Source organism: Cyprinus carpio, chromosome B11 (genome assembly GCF_018340385.1).
Source record: "Cyprinus carpio isolate SPL01 chromosome B11, ASM1834038v1, whole genome shotgun sequence".
In the NCBI taxonomy this organism is placed as follows: Eukaryota; Metazoa; Chordata; class Actinopteri; order Cypriniformes; family Cyprinidae; genus Cyprinus; species Cyprinus carpio.
Genome location: NC_056607.1, coordinates 10,802,903 through 10,817,276, shown reverse-complemented (window position 1 = coordinate 10,817,276; position 14,374 = coordinate 10,802,903). Strand labels below are relative to the sequence as shown.

Sequence of the window (14,374 nt, the reverse complement as noted above, 5' to 3'; positions counted from 1 at the left end):
CACATTTCCACTGATCCCGTGGCACTCCATTGTTCTGTATTAATTTTATTTAATTTTTATTTATTATTATTTAGGCTATTTGAATACACTGAATACATTTATTATTTGTTTGTTTTTCTCTACTACTGATCCTCTAACACTGTGGCCCTCTTCCTAAATCTCAAACACACCAAAACAAACACACCACGAGGCCAAAAGAGTAATTTACTGTGGACCCATCTCTTATGACACCAGTCTTAATAAGAAAACATGCGCTCATACAGCAGCTTACAGGAAGTGCAGTCACTGAGAAATGACAGGAATGTATCACTCTGCAAGAGGACAGATATTTCCGCTCAACACAGAGCCAAAACCATTTGGCACTTCATGAAGAGCGTGACTTGTTTTTGTCCTGCTAACTCAACCCCAAAGACACCCATATATTTCTCTTGGGTGTTAAGCCTCTCAAAGCAATTCACTAGTTTGTGGTTTTAGTCAAATAAGAAGATATCCAAATAATTGTTTTTTGAAGCGCCTCTTCTGATTAAATATATTATAGATTTATGAATTTTTAGATATAATTGTGAAACGGCATTTCTTAAAAGTAGCAAAATAACATAATCAGACATTGTAAAACAATAACTATGGTCTTATTTTCACTCACACACACACACACACACACACACACACACACACACACACACACACACACACACACACCGACTTTTCAAGGCAATAGCGCCATCTTGTGGTACTTTATCAGTAACGCTGCCTCAATATTTAATTGAACTGCATTTTGTCTCTTTCAGGAGCCACGGTGTTTTGCTGTGACTTCGTGAGTATGCGAGGGATGAGAGGATTTTCCCAGTATAATTATTAAAAGTATAAAGGATAAAACATTGTTGGAAAAGATGGTGTCTAAATATTTATAACTGGAAACAATTAAGCAATATCAGCTGTGATTTTGTCATTAGGCACTATTATATTCACTATCACAGCACTGTTTCGGGCTAAATAAGTGAGTTCGCATGTTTCTTGCCAGCCAAATAAAATAGTTTCCATTTTCAAAGAAGGCAAAGCATCAAGCCTGAATATGAATGTGACCAAGCAACGCGTAGATGAAAAACCGGACTGGAGTACATAATACGAGTGGAGCGGAGCGACAGATTCCTCCTTCCTCGCTCAAAGCGTTCCATTACTACTTCTCTTCAGATCCAGTCCAGGTTTTCCTTTTAATAAACAATCAAAAGCTCAGTGGTGATTATTTCAGGCTTTTTTATAATTTTTTTTATTAATTGTGAATTGTATTAGATCAAAAATATCCTTTGAGATGGAATATATATGGCAAAAAAAATCCGAATCATTCAAAACCTTCATTAAAATCACTATACTTTTACTGTAGCAGCGCCACACAAAATATTACAACATATAGCTAAAATCACAAAAGGTTTAACAAGGATGAAATACAAACAAATAAAAAAAAAAATTCATTTTAAACAGACATAAAAAAAAAAATTAAATTTAACTTTACATAATTTCTATCGATGCATATAATACTTTAGCTGTATGATATTTGTCTCTTTGTTATGTCAACATGTTTATGAAAATGATTTGGTTACACAGAGAGTCTATTCAATGAATTAAAATCTGTGACTATTTACTATCGATGCACTACTACATCAAAACATATCTTTATTTATTATTGTGGCACCAAAATGCTCATCACAATACTATTAGTCATACTCCAGAAAATCTCATTTAAATAGTCAAGATCTGTTTCAAATGCACAGTATATATATATATATATATATATATCACAGCACTCTTTGGACATGGTTTGAGGCAACAATTCAGTCATGGTGTACAGGACATTACAGATAACACTGGACAGACCCAGATAAACCTATGAAGACTCTTATAATCCATTCTAACCTTTACACAGAAATGGAAATTTATGAATGGTAATACAAATACTGAGACTTTTATCTTGTTCCCAAATTTGTTAATGTAACAAACAGCTTATGTTTCTCTCACAAGCACTTCATTTTCTCAGAAACATGCAGTTAAAAGCACTGTTGGAAAGTCAGAATATTCTGCACAGTTAAAATTTACATGATATAAAAAGACCTGCCTGAATATCTGTCAGTGTTGATTTCAAATAACTAGCACTTGAATTAATGATCAGTGTTTGCATTTAAATGTCAGGTTGATATTTATATCTAAACTCTTAAAGAACATAAAAAAAACCTAAATACAGTTTTTTGACACAATGAGTGTTTTCTCTGATCTGTATGTACACACGCACACAAACACAAATTTTGTCATCCATCCCTCAAAATAACAGAGAGATAATCTTTTAGAATTGACTACATGAGAGCACTATTGGAGGAGCAGCAAAATAACATACCTGCAGATCCCTTAGGTAGAAATGACATAAATATGTATATTGCATATACATATAAGAGCGATACTAACATCCATCCAAACGCATATTTCCCAAACCCCGTAAGTGCACACAAAATCTTCCAGGCTACGTATCTCTCATGCCATGTAAACTGATTATGGCTCTTTTAAAACACGGAGTGAGGAACCATATATTATATACAACCAGTAGAAATCTCACAGCAGCTAATTAACCGGTTAACATGACAGACCAGAACTTGACCGGGGGTCCGTCTGAAGGCAGGGCTGACCTTTTGTAATGTAAACCCGAGCTCGGATGAGAGACACTGGTGTAGTGAAGAGAGACTGTGGGTCAGAGGTGAGGCGGGACGGTCTGCAGGGCGTCCTCGGCAGTGCGGTGTACATTAACATTCTAGGAAGAGAACAGAAAATGAACAGATAACTATTATATTGCTGTTTGTTAAAAGAAAACAACACCCTGTGATCTTGAAAAATAACCTAATTTCTGCTTTTTTTTTTTTTTAACTGGTACTAGCAAACTTGTTTTAAACAGAGCGCGCACACACACACACGTGTAAAACAATAAATCAGCATGGAGGTCAAAGGTCATGTGACCAAAGGTGAGGTGATATGATCAGCTCTGTATCTCCATCCTGATACTGACCTTTGACTTCAGGTCAAAGTCCATTGACATAAATCCCATTATTGCCCTTTCTGGCTGTAATATCATCTTGTTTTTCTGTCATGTTTATGTTACATCTTTTATGGTTTGCAAATTTTGCAGTGTGGTGCAGTTATGTTTTACAAGCTGTTCTGTCTTTGTTCTTCAGTGACGGACTGCATTGTGGGTGAATGTAAAGAGAGACAGGATTTCACTATACAAATACATTTTATTAGCATCACAAATAGGCATTACAGTAGAGATTTTTCCTTCTCCTCAGTTACCAGAAGAAGAGAGTTATACATCATAACATTCCTTAGTGTTTAAAAAAAAAAAAAAAAACCTGCAAGGTTTACTATAAATTGGTGCGCAAAATTCTAAAATTACCTAAAATTTCTTTCCAAGGCTCTGCTTCATCAAAATTTGACCATTGTTATATACATGCTACACGTTCTATGAAGTGATGAATCATTGCTTTTAAAGAATAATGTCAAATTAACCAGCCAAAACCCTATCAAATTTACATATGCATTACTGTGTGCAACATAAATAAATATCACATGCTACTGGAGTGACTGGTGTTTTCATAGCAGCAGTTACATTCATGTGCAGCAGGAACTGAAAAACATCACGGCGCATTTATGATAAAGTGCAATTTAGTATTGGCACGTCGTCATTAAAAAAAAAAAAGTTAATTCCGTACATAATCAGAGTTCTTCACTTCGGAGTTGTAATTCAAAATGCATTTACTGGGCTGTAAAAAATGTCCCCTGATTTTAGGAAATACAGTAGATGCATTTAGGAATAAAAGAATGTCTACATTCCTAAGAAAGGGGAATGGGAATGGGATAATGGTGTGTGAGGAACTGTCAGTGATGATCTGGCACTGTTAACAAAGCCTCTTCCGGCAGCCGTGACACATCTACGTTCTGTTTGAAGCAAACACAGGGAATGATGTCACACATTAATAGATAAGGTAAGTAGGGGATGGCGATGTAACAGAAGTGTGAAAAACCTGCATCGGTTCACACGCGTATCAAGATGTCACTGTTACAGTGTAATTATACATTTAAGTACTGAGTAATATTCATTAATTACATGTACAGTACTTATAAATATGGTTAGGGTTAGGATTAGGGTTACTTGCATGTACTTATGCATAATTTATTGTAATTATAATAGTAAGAACATGTAACATGTAACAAGGACACCTTAAAAAAAGTGTTCCCCAATGCGTTTTTGCTTATTGCTTATGACTCACATCTTAGACAGGACCAGTGCTGGGTAGATTATTTATAAATTGTAATTAGAAACATAAACATCAATAACATTACACATTTTGTAGAATATAATCAAACTACTTTTAGATTACTTTTGACCTAACTTGTTTATGACGTTAACTTGAATAGGATAATCTTGTACTATATTGATATAAGAATACAAAAAGAAAGAAAATCTATTATATTTTTCCATTTTAAACATTACAATACATCAGGCTTTCCCAAAATGTGGTTTGTGAAGAAACTGCAGAGGGTTTGTAAGGTAATAATGCTAATAATTATTAAATCTTTATTTTAAAATTTTAAATGAAACATTTTATAAAATAAAAAAATAAAAAAAATAAAAACAAGATTATTTAGGGGAAATCAAAAAATATTAATTATTATTGTGTGAATAATATGTAATCATGTATTCAAACATATTTGGAAACATAATCTATAATCAATTTCTGAAATCTGATTTTTGTAATCCATATTATATATAATCAGTTTTAAATATATACATGTTTATATACAATGACAAAAATAAACATCAAATTACTAGATAATTATGTAATTATATATACACACATCATAATTACTAAAAATTACTATTAACAGACTAATATATATATATATATATATATATATATATATATATGTGTGTGTGTGTGTGTGTGTGTGTGTGTGTGTGTGTGTGTGTGTGTGTATTCAAATTGTTAATAAAACCTAAATAGTATCTCAGTAATAATAAAGTAACTCAGCACTGGACAGGGGGAAGAAAAATGAAAAAGCATCAGTACAGCGAAAAGATGTGAGCCCCCCAAAAAACGTGAATTGTAAACTGAGGTGCTACAGGACATCCTAATAATGCTAGTAGGTAAAATCATCAATGGGCCCAACACTACATCTTTCATGTGACAGCTGAGGCTCAGGAGACTCTAAGCTTAATCACTTTATCATACAGAAGAGCTCTCAATCATAACTACAGACTGACTGCACACTTTAACTTAAGCAAAAACAGGCAGAGAGGCTTTTTAACCACGAACTGACAGACATGCTCAGTGGCTGTGTGTCTGTGAGTCTTACCGATGGTCTGTCTCTGTGTGTATTCACAGCATCCACGTTCAAACAGACTGACTCCACCTTACAACCTGAAGACCCACAATGATTCACAATCAAGACCGGAATAGCGTTATTTAAAGAATATAATGTCCAGATTAGTTAAGGAAGGGTGTCTTACCATAGGCCACTGGTGTTAACTTCAATACTGTGTGTAGAGGGCATTTCAGGTAAGGCAGTTCCTCTGCAGGAAATTAAAAAACACACCAAACAAGTAGACTTTAGATTAGATTTTAATTGCATTAATCATCAGTGGAACTCAACTGTGATTTAAAAAGATGCAAGCTCTTTATGGGTGGTTATTACCTGCAGTCTTGTCCAGAAAGTAGGCCAGCAGGCATCTCATGACGGCTTGATGACAGATGACCAGAACGTTCTCCTGCCGCTCTAACTCCATGATCACCGGTTCCAGCCGCTGGACCAAGTCTTCATAAGACTGTGAGGAGGATACTCGATTACAACACTGTTCCGTTTGCTATATAACGATCCCATAACAAAAGGAGCTGGATAAAATCAGTGATACTACACTGACTATTTGTACTTTTAAAAGTTTATTCGTAACACGACGGAACTCTTGAAGTGGAATGCAGAAAAGCTAGGAGGTGATTAAAATAGTGAAAATATACAATTAATACCCATAATATATAATTATAAAATAAAAATAGAAGAAAATAAATGGAAAACAAACAAACAAACAAAAAAACTAAAAAAAAAAACATTGCATAACCAACTGCAAAAAAAATAAAGCTGAAGTACTAAATTTTTTAAAATTAAGATAAATAGAAAAATTAAACTAATAAAATGACAAAAGCACATAATGAAGTTACTAAATCTTGAACTATTATATATATATATATATACAAGATTCTTAAAATCCAAATATCAATCTTTCTATTAATCTATAAATTTTTATTAACTATTTTTTCAAAGGACATGAGATGATTTTCACTAAATATTGAACATTATATAAAAAAGCTATTTATATTTTTAGTGGTTTGAGACCTACTATTAAACATCACGCACAGTTTAAATTTTCCCAATAGTTCAAATCATATGTTCCTTTCTATTAGCACTTCATTTTGTAGTCCTGTCCCACGTGTATCCTATGTACTTACAGTAATCACAATGACAGGTTAATAACTAATTACTAACCCTTATCTTACGCCTAAACTTAAACTTAACCCATGTAGTTACCTTATCTTACCCAGTACTTTCTTATTTAAGTACACTGAATGTACAGGTACTGTAAAATAACTAAAATTGACAAGCAGCTGAAATGCTCCTAACTGAATTGATACCGAATCAAAACTAATATAAGAATGATGCACAGTCCTAACACATGCACCCTTACGTACAGTACTGAAAAAAATGCATGCAAACTTACAAACATCAAAAGGACCTTGCACTCAGTCTTTATCTAATATAGTGAGAACATTGTGGTCCTTTAATGCTCTCTGAGTAAACAGGTTTGAGATATTGATCTAAATGAGAGAACTGCTTGCGCTGAAGAACAGACACACTCACAACCTGACAGATGAGAGGAGCAAATGGAAGTGTGTATGTGCATTCTGAGGGTAATGGTGTGTGATGTGCTCGGTCAGAGTAATAACAGCTCGCAAAAACAAGTGAAATAACGTCAATTAGGCCTTTTTTGGAACAATGTCAATGTAGAGTTGTTTACTCCATTTGGGAGTATTTAGCTGGCGAGTAATCCTGAGGATAATGGCTATCAGAGAGCCTAGCAATCAGCAACATTTATTTGACGCTTGTTTAATGTGCTCAAGTGTAAGTAAAAGCTGTTTGTTGCCAAAGGGACAGAGCTATACAAACACTAAATGATAAAATATGCTGAAAGAACATCTCGCTATCATGTGTGAGGTTATAAACCCTTATGATATCAATTAAAATGAAATTCAACGGACTGAAAGAAAACTGATCTGATGTAAACAGACCTCTCCTTTGGGATAGCGATAACGATATTTGTCCTGGTCTCGTAATGCAAACTCCAGTGGATATCTCTGCTGGATCTCCTCATACATGAGCTCCTCACAAACACCCTAAACACACACAGATTGAATAGTCAAGTAACACATTATCTCTAAAATGAAGACAAAGCTTGCTTAATTTTCAGGAATAAGAGACTTACGGCATCAATCTCATTGAGAGCTTTCCACTGTTCGTATGGCACACCCACAGCTTCTGCCGTCTGTATGGTCCTCTTCATCTGACTCGTCCACACCTTCAAATCGTGGATATTCTGCGACTGGATAAACTGGCCCAAAGACTTAGCAAACTGAGAGGGACAGGGAAAAAAAAAAAAAAAAAAAAAAAAAAAAAAAAAAAAAAAATATATAGATATATATATAGTATATATATATATATATATATATATATATATATATATATATATATATATATATATATATATATATATACATATACAGTGAAAAATATATAATATATTTTTCTCTTATTCTCACCAATGCTGTATATACGTATTTAAAAAAGATTTATTAAAAACATTAATATTGTGAAATATTATTACACATTAAAAGATCTGTTTTCTGTTGGAATATTAATTATTCCTGTGATGGCAAAGCTACATTTTCAGCATTATTACTACAGTCTTCAGTGTAGAGGTCTTCATGGGTCCACTTGGATCTGAAAACCCGAGGTCCAAAACTTCTACGAGTGCCTCGGACACGGGTCGGGTTCGGTATTAGCAGCATCGGGTCTCGGGTAATTAAAATAATGTGCTTTTCCCAAATGGACCCGATAAGGCCCCAATTCTTTTAAACTATCCTGGATGCAAACTTGCACGTTCATGCTAAGTGCAATTTTAAGAAACGCGCATAGAAAAGGAACAAACGTTTGCAACCTTGATATTAAAAAAAAAAAAAAAAAATCCCTTTGGATAAAAGTTTCTGCTAAATGCATAATTGTAAATGACCATCAAGCCATTTTTGTGCTTGTTAGTTTCACTAAAACTGATCAGTCAATGCAAACAGGCCTATATAGCTTACCTCCTGACCCTTGGCCGAGAGCCCTGAATCTCCACCGATACGACCTTTGATGTTCAGATCACTCTCTCCATGCCGGCACAAGTAGATGGAGCGGGGCGTGATGTGGATATTCATGAGGTAGTACACTATTCGGCTCTGTATGTGGTCCTGGACCCGGTTCACCAGGTACCGCCGCCCCACATCAATGATCTTAATAAACGAAAGGTCCCTGAACACACCAGAAAAACTGTGTGAAATACATAGATTCATAGTTTGGATTCAGCAGCACTAACATGGCATTTACCCGTCCAGTTCCTCATCCAGTGGCTGATAAGAGTTTTCATAACATTTTATCCTCTTCATGAAGTCTGCGACGGCCTCTTCTGTGTTACAGTGTGTGTAGTCTGGACTGCCCAACTTCACTTGCTGAACACCAAGACCACAAATTTAGACAAAAAAAACAACGTAAGATAAAGGTACTGAAGATGTTCTGCAGTTCTGAGACTTACTACAATGTTCTCAGCAATAACATCCGGGTCTTCACACACAGATTCCACAAAGAAAACCTGAGGGGTGTGAAAAGAGTGTTTTAAAAGAGCGAACAAATGAGAAACACAGCTTAGATGAATGATCCCATATGCAGCACCTTGAAACCATTCTGCTCGGCAAATCTGAGGATCGTCTCCCTCCTTTCTCTTGTTGTGTTTGTGGCATCAAAAACCTAAAGATTGTAAAGTGGGTACATGCATACAAAAAGGAACTGTTACATTGCAACTGAATATGAGATTCTATATTCTATGCATGTGTTGTTTTTCTTACCGCCACCTGGCCGCCTTCGTCCATGAGGAACTGCCGAACATCATTGAGAGCTGCCAACGCACACTGCCTACAAGAGACAAGGAATCACATGAGCTTCTAAGCATTCTTAACATTTTTTTTTTTAAACTAGCAGTTTCATTTCACATTTTGAATGGTTGCCGCTGATAAAAATCAATGTCTTACTTCCTGATTTTAAGCCCCTCTTCATTGTCTGGCCGAAAGAACTCAAAGGATTTGTAGATCTTCACACATTCACGTCTGTACTGCCCAACGTTAAACTCTACGAAGTTAAAACAAGAAGACAAGCCAATTTCAGCATGAGCAACAAACTCATGGCCAGCATTTCAAGTCACAAATATGCATTTTACCTTTTGTTGGAACATCAATCCAGTTGAGGTAGCGTGTCAGTTTCTTGGAGATGTAAGTCTTTCCTCTGGCTGGTAGGCCAACAGTTACTATAAGTGTGGGGCAGTTGGTCATACATACTGAAAGACAAAAAAAACAACAGCTCATAAAAAAACTAAGCAGAGATGTTTAACAATAATATTCTTCCTATATACTGCAGGTGAACTGTCAATCATCACACCATATGGTGTTAAGAACGGAAATGTTTTGATCTATGTGCAGTTAAACTAAGGTGACCTTTTTATTGCATTAATAAAATCTGTGAGTTGTCATTGTAGAGCATAAGTCATTTCGGTATCTCATCAAACTGCATATTATCATATCAACTTCCACATAGTCCTGCAATTTAAAACGGGTGAAAATGATATGTTGTTTCTGATCTGTACATAAAAATACTCCAATGTTTAAATAAGTACAGCTTTTTAAAGGTGAAACATTTGACAAATCAAGAACAGAGCAATTTTACAAAAGCAATATTTAGCTGTTGAAATATTTTAGAGACAGCATAACTGATAATGTAGAGATGAAAACATGTATTTTTTATTTTAGAAATTTCCATGGATAACTTTCACTGGCTTAGAAAACATAATTTTAAAATTCCCTTATATTTCCAGGTTTTCCATAATCATGGGAACGCTTAATATATATGAAACAATGGCACTGTAAATATTATACTATTATTACTGAACGCTATAAAGGCTACAAATATAAAAACAACTCGTAATCATTCATTTTAATTTATGAAATTTAGTCTATTTGACACGTTTGATAAAAAAAAAAAATGCATCAAGCAAAACGCTTCTAGAATTATTTATGCGTAGCTCAAACCATAGTTAAATTGTATCACCAAATAAGCATTGCACCAGAAAGCCTCTTTAACCCGCAGCTGACTCCGGTTCTCATCCTTTCATCCATACTCACCCTTCCTTTGACTAATGTGTCTGTCTGGAAGGCCGTTAGTGGAGGATGGCACCCATATCTTCTTTAAAGGATTCTGTGTGAGCTCTCGGGTTAAACTGTTACCGCTTTGCTCCGTGCTGTCCTCTGTTACATTCATTATAAACGTCTACTCTACACACAGGCGTCCATAACCATCAGTGCGCACTAAAGACAGCGCTGAAGAATGACTGAGACAGAACAACACTACCGTAACAGCAGCGGACAGTGCGCACCTACTACACTTTACCGTAATGCCTGGTATAGTTTTACATTAACAGACAAACATATGGTGATTAGGACATACATAATAATCCAAAAATAAGAGATTAAGCGGCTTGGTCTATACAACATTCTAAATTTTAAATAAATTTTTTTTTTTTTTTTAAATGTGTCATTTTTTGTTGCGTGGTGTCTGTTACTTTAGATGAACTAATTATAGTCGTTTAAGTTTGCTGCATCTCCAAAGCATTTTAATCGTCCTGAGCAGAGGTTGTATAAATACTTGGCTTACTTTATACAAACTATTAAAGATTTTACATGTGTACCAAAACCTGAAGGTGGATATTAGTATAATTACAGTATAATAAAAGGCATTTCGCTTTCTAAAAAAGTATGAACTATCAAGTAGACAACAGAAGACATGTAGAAGCCTGTGTACAACAGGTTTTTCCAGCAAGATTTTGAGCTAGAAATTGATGCATCACTAGCAGGTTTTGGGGGTAAAAGTAACTCTATTGTTCTAAGACAGCGCTTGACCAAGCGTCTCGTGTAGTACTGGACATTTATATTATTCTGGGGCAGCTGTGGCCTAATGGTTAGAGAGTTGGACTTGTAACCCGAAGGTCACAGGTTCGAGTCTCAATGCTGGCAGGAGTTGTAGGTGGGAGGGACTGAATGAACAGCGCTCTCTTCCACCCTCAATACGCATGGCTGAAGTGCCCTTGAGCAAGGCACTGAATCCCCAGTTGCTCCCTGGGCACTGGATATATAGCTGCCCACTGCTCCGGGTGTGTGTTCACATCTCACTGCTGTGTGTGTGCACTTGGATGGGTTAAATGCAGAGCACCAATTCCGAGTATGGGTTACCATACTTGGCAAATGTCACGACTTTCACTTTATTCTTTTTGTATTATTTGAACGCTTTAGTATTAGTTTTGAATCGATTATACAATTTAAAAACGTGCTTGAGACTTAGATTCTAAGTTAAATTAAGTGTACAATTAAACTGTTCAAACAAATCAATACTGGCCACACCAATCCTGGACATTTTCAATGGCATTTGCAGGTTGCTGGCAAGCTGTAACCTGGATAGAATGATTTTACCAGAGGTGGTACTGTGAATCACTGCACAAACCTGTTTTTACAATTACATTTGGATTTAAAGAGAATGCTTGTAATAAAAACAGTAACAAAATACAAAAGAATGCAAATAAGGTCAAAGTTCACCTTTAAAACTAGCAGTGTAACAGATCATAGACCCGGCATACACTTAAACATTACAACAGTACACTTAAATAAAACAATGTTATTGCAGCCAGTTATAATAAAACACATTTTAAGGCTTAAAAAAATGGCAGAATCTTTTCTTTCTTACATTTTGGAAGTGAAAGTAAAGTCAAGACATGATGCACATATCCCACATCAACCACTAGATGGCAAGAAAGAGACATTTTCAAGGCTACAGACCCTATGGATTGTGGGTAGGGGATTTGACTTGAGCTTGATAATAACAGTGATTTGTGAGGAACAGCGTATGTTTATATCAGTGTGCAGTCTGCACTGATATATGGTTAAAAGACAATCTAAGCTTATGAGGCTGCACAATGTTAGATTGCTTTTAACAGCAAACACATCTTAAATTAAGGGCAATTACACATCTGCAAAATGTATTCTACTTAAAACACATAGATGCAAAAACATCTAAACATTTCTGATTAATCTCCTTATTAAATGAACAACAACAAAAAAAATCTTGCAACTGAGATTGAGCTGTTCTACATGAGGAACTAGTAAACCACAAACCTCAATCATCATACATTCTAGATTTGATCAAATCTACTATGAAACTACAATTACAGTTAGTAATTGTAAACTCATTACTCAGCATTCAGATTTCCAGAGAAAACTAGGTCTGGTGTGGCTAAAGAAAAAGTGGGTGTGGAATATGTTGATATCATTCTACAAACAAATCATGATCATATCTGGCAAATACTGCTTATCTAGTCTCATATTGGTATGCAACATTTGATAAATTGCCATTGTTCAAAATCTCCGATATAAAATTATACTGGTTTTAGTATTAGTATAAAACTGACAGTCATTCTCATCACAATGGACACTTATGGGGTACAAAACTACAACCATTTAACTACCAGCCCAGATTGTTAGCTATTACTACACACCAACCTCCTTATTTTCCAGTCATTTAAACAAAAATGAAAAAGAAAAAACGCAACAGCAGCTGTGACCGTTTTAATCTCATTTGCTGATAACCTCAATTATAACATCCCTTCAATTCTTGTCTTCTCTCTAGGTCATAGTATTCTATTTTTACAACATGACAAGCTGCAGTTTACCTCCATATCAGTAATCCAACAAACATGGCCATGATTTGACCTCAACTCCTCCATACTCCTGTACAGCATGAATGACATGCACAACACAAACAATACTGAGATATGACATAAAACGTTTCACAACCCAATTAAAATCGACCACATAAAATCCCAATGCATTTCAGTGCACGCAGTACATCACCCCAAACACTGTGCATATCCTCATTCATTGAGTGCATTACACAGAACTCAGCGTTAGTTTATTTTTAGAACACATGCATGGTTTACAGCAATGTATAAGCATAGGTTATGCGAGTATATTATTAACAGGCCATATATATATAATGTTACTACTCAAATAAACGGCTCGTGGACTCTTGAGTCCAACGCACACGCGCCTACGTGACAGAGTCTTGTTTACTTCTTCCTCCTCGCGCACACAATACCAGCTGCTTCCGCAATAGAACAGCCATAAGCTCATGCTCCTTACCCCTCTTATCCAGATTCTGCGTGTTTCTGGACCGGTCGGCGCCCCTCATTGTCCTCGTTTTGTGTGTTAGTGCTTTATTTTGAGGCTCGAGCCTTGAGGTATTAAGGAGAAGTATGTGAAAACACGAGCGCACACACCCACTGATTGACAGGTGGCGCGACCAATCGCTGCGAGGCAGTGGCGTGGGGACACGCCCACCTATCATTAGAAGGAATCAGGTAAAAGTTTGTGTTGATACTGTTGCGCGGTGTTATGCAACGCTTTATATGTTACACAGGAATGTGTCACAGTGTAATCAATGATTGCGCTCGAGTCTTTGTTGGCAGGTTTAAAGAAAATGAATGGGATTTTTGAACACGCCCAAAAATCTTACAGGACAGTATTTTATGTTTACAGTATATATATATATATATATATATATATATATATATATATATATATATATATAGATATATACACACACACACACACACACACACACACACACACACACACACACACACACACACACGGAAAAATCATCTAGTAGCCTATACATAGTATATATAATATACTATGAATAAACTATATAAAATAATTATGCATTTTTGTTGAAACTAAAAAATATTATCTGGAATTACAATAGTATGTTTTGGAGCAAAACGATATATAATGTATAAAAAATTTTTTGGGAAAAAGAAAATACTTTAATTTATTTTTTCATTAATTATATATATATATATATATATATATATATATAT

General features: G+C 35.3%; 1 protein-coding gene across 4 annotated transcripts; it reads right to left on the bottom strand.

Annotated features, from left to right (window-relative positions):
- Positions 1–1,567: 1,567 nt before the first annotated feature.
- On the bottom strand, positions 1,568–13,789 carry LOC109098738 (6-phosphofructo-2-kinase/fructose-2,6-bisphosphatase 4-like). 4 transcript variants are annotated; one of them, XM_042733890.1, is made up of 14 exons: positions 13,635–13,789; positions 9,614–9,730; positions 9,429–9,525; positions 9,246–9,312; positions 9,073–9,147; positions 8,936–8,992; positions 8,731–8,852; positions 8,448–8,655; positions 7,571–7,717; positions 7,377–7,481; positions 5,731–5,860; positions 5,546–5,608; positions 5,392–5,456; positions 1,568–2,794 (listed from the first exon to the last, which is right to left on the bottom strand). In XM_042733890.1, the coding sequence occupies exons 1-14, from the start codon at positions 13,681–13,683 to the stop codon at positions 2,735–2,737; spliced, it is 1,362 nt and encodes a 453-aa protein (XP_042589824.1). In that variant the 5' UTR covers positions 13,684–13,789; the 3' UTR covers positions 1,568–2,734. The 4 variants fall into 4 exon arrangements, with proteins under 4 accessions (XP_042589824.1, XP_042589826.1, XP_042589823.1 ...); XM_042733892.1 differs by lacking the exon at positions 13,635–13,789 and adding an exon at positions 10,572–10,811; XM_042733889.1 differs by lacking the exon at positions 1,568–2,794 and adding an exon at positions 3,159–3,972.
- Positions 13,790–14,374: the final 585 nt, after the last annotated feature.

Coding starts and splice junctions, on each gene's coding strand:
- LOC109098738 (XM_042733892.1), bottom strand. CDS start 10,707: ATGAATGTAACAGAGGACAGCACGGAGCAAAGCGGTAACAGTTTAACC. Junction 8,993..9,072: donor CCGAGCAGAATGGTTTCAAG/GTGCTGCATATG, acceptor CACACCCCTCAG/GTTTTCTTTGTGGAATCTGT. Junction 8,853..8,935: donor TTATTGCTGAGAACATTGTA/GTAAGTCTCAGA, acceptor CTTGGTGTTCAG/CAAGTGAAGTTGGGCAGTCC.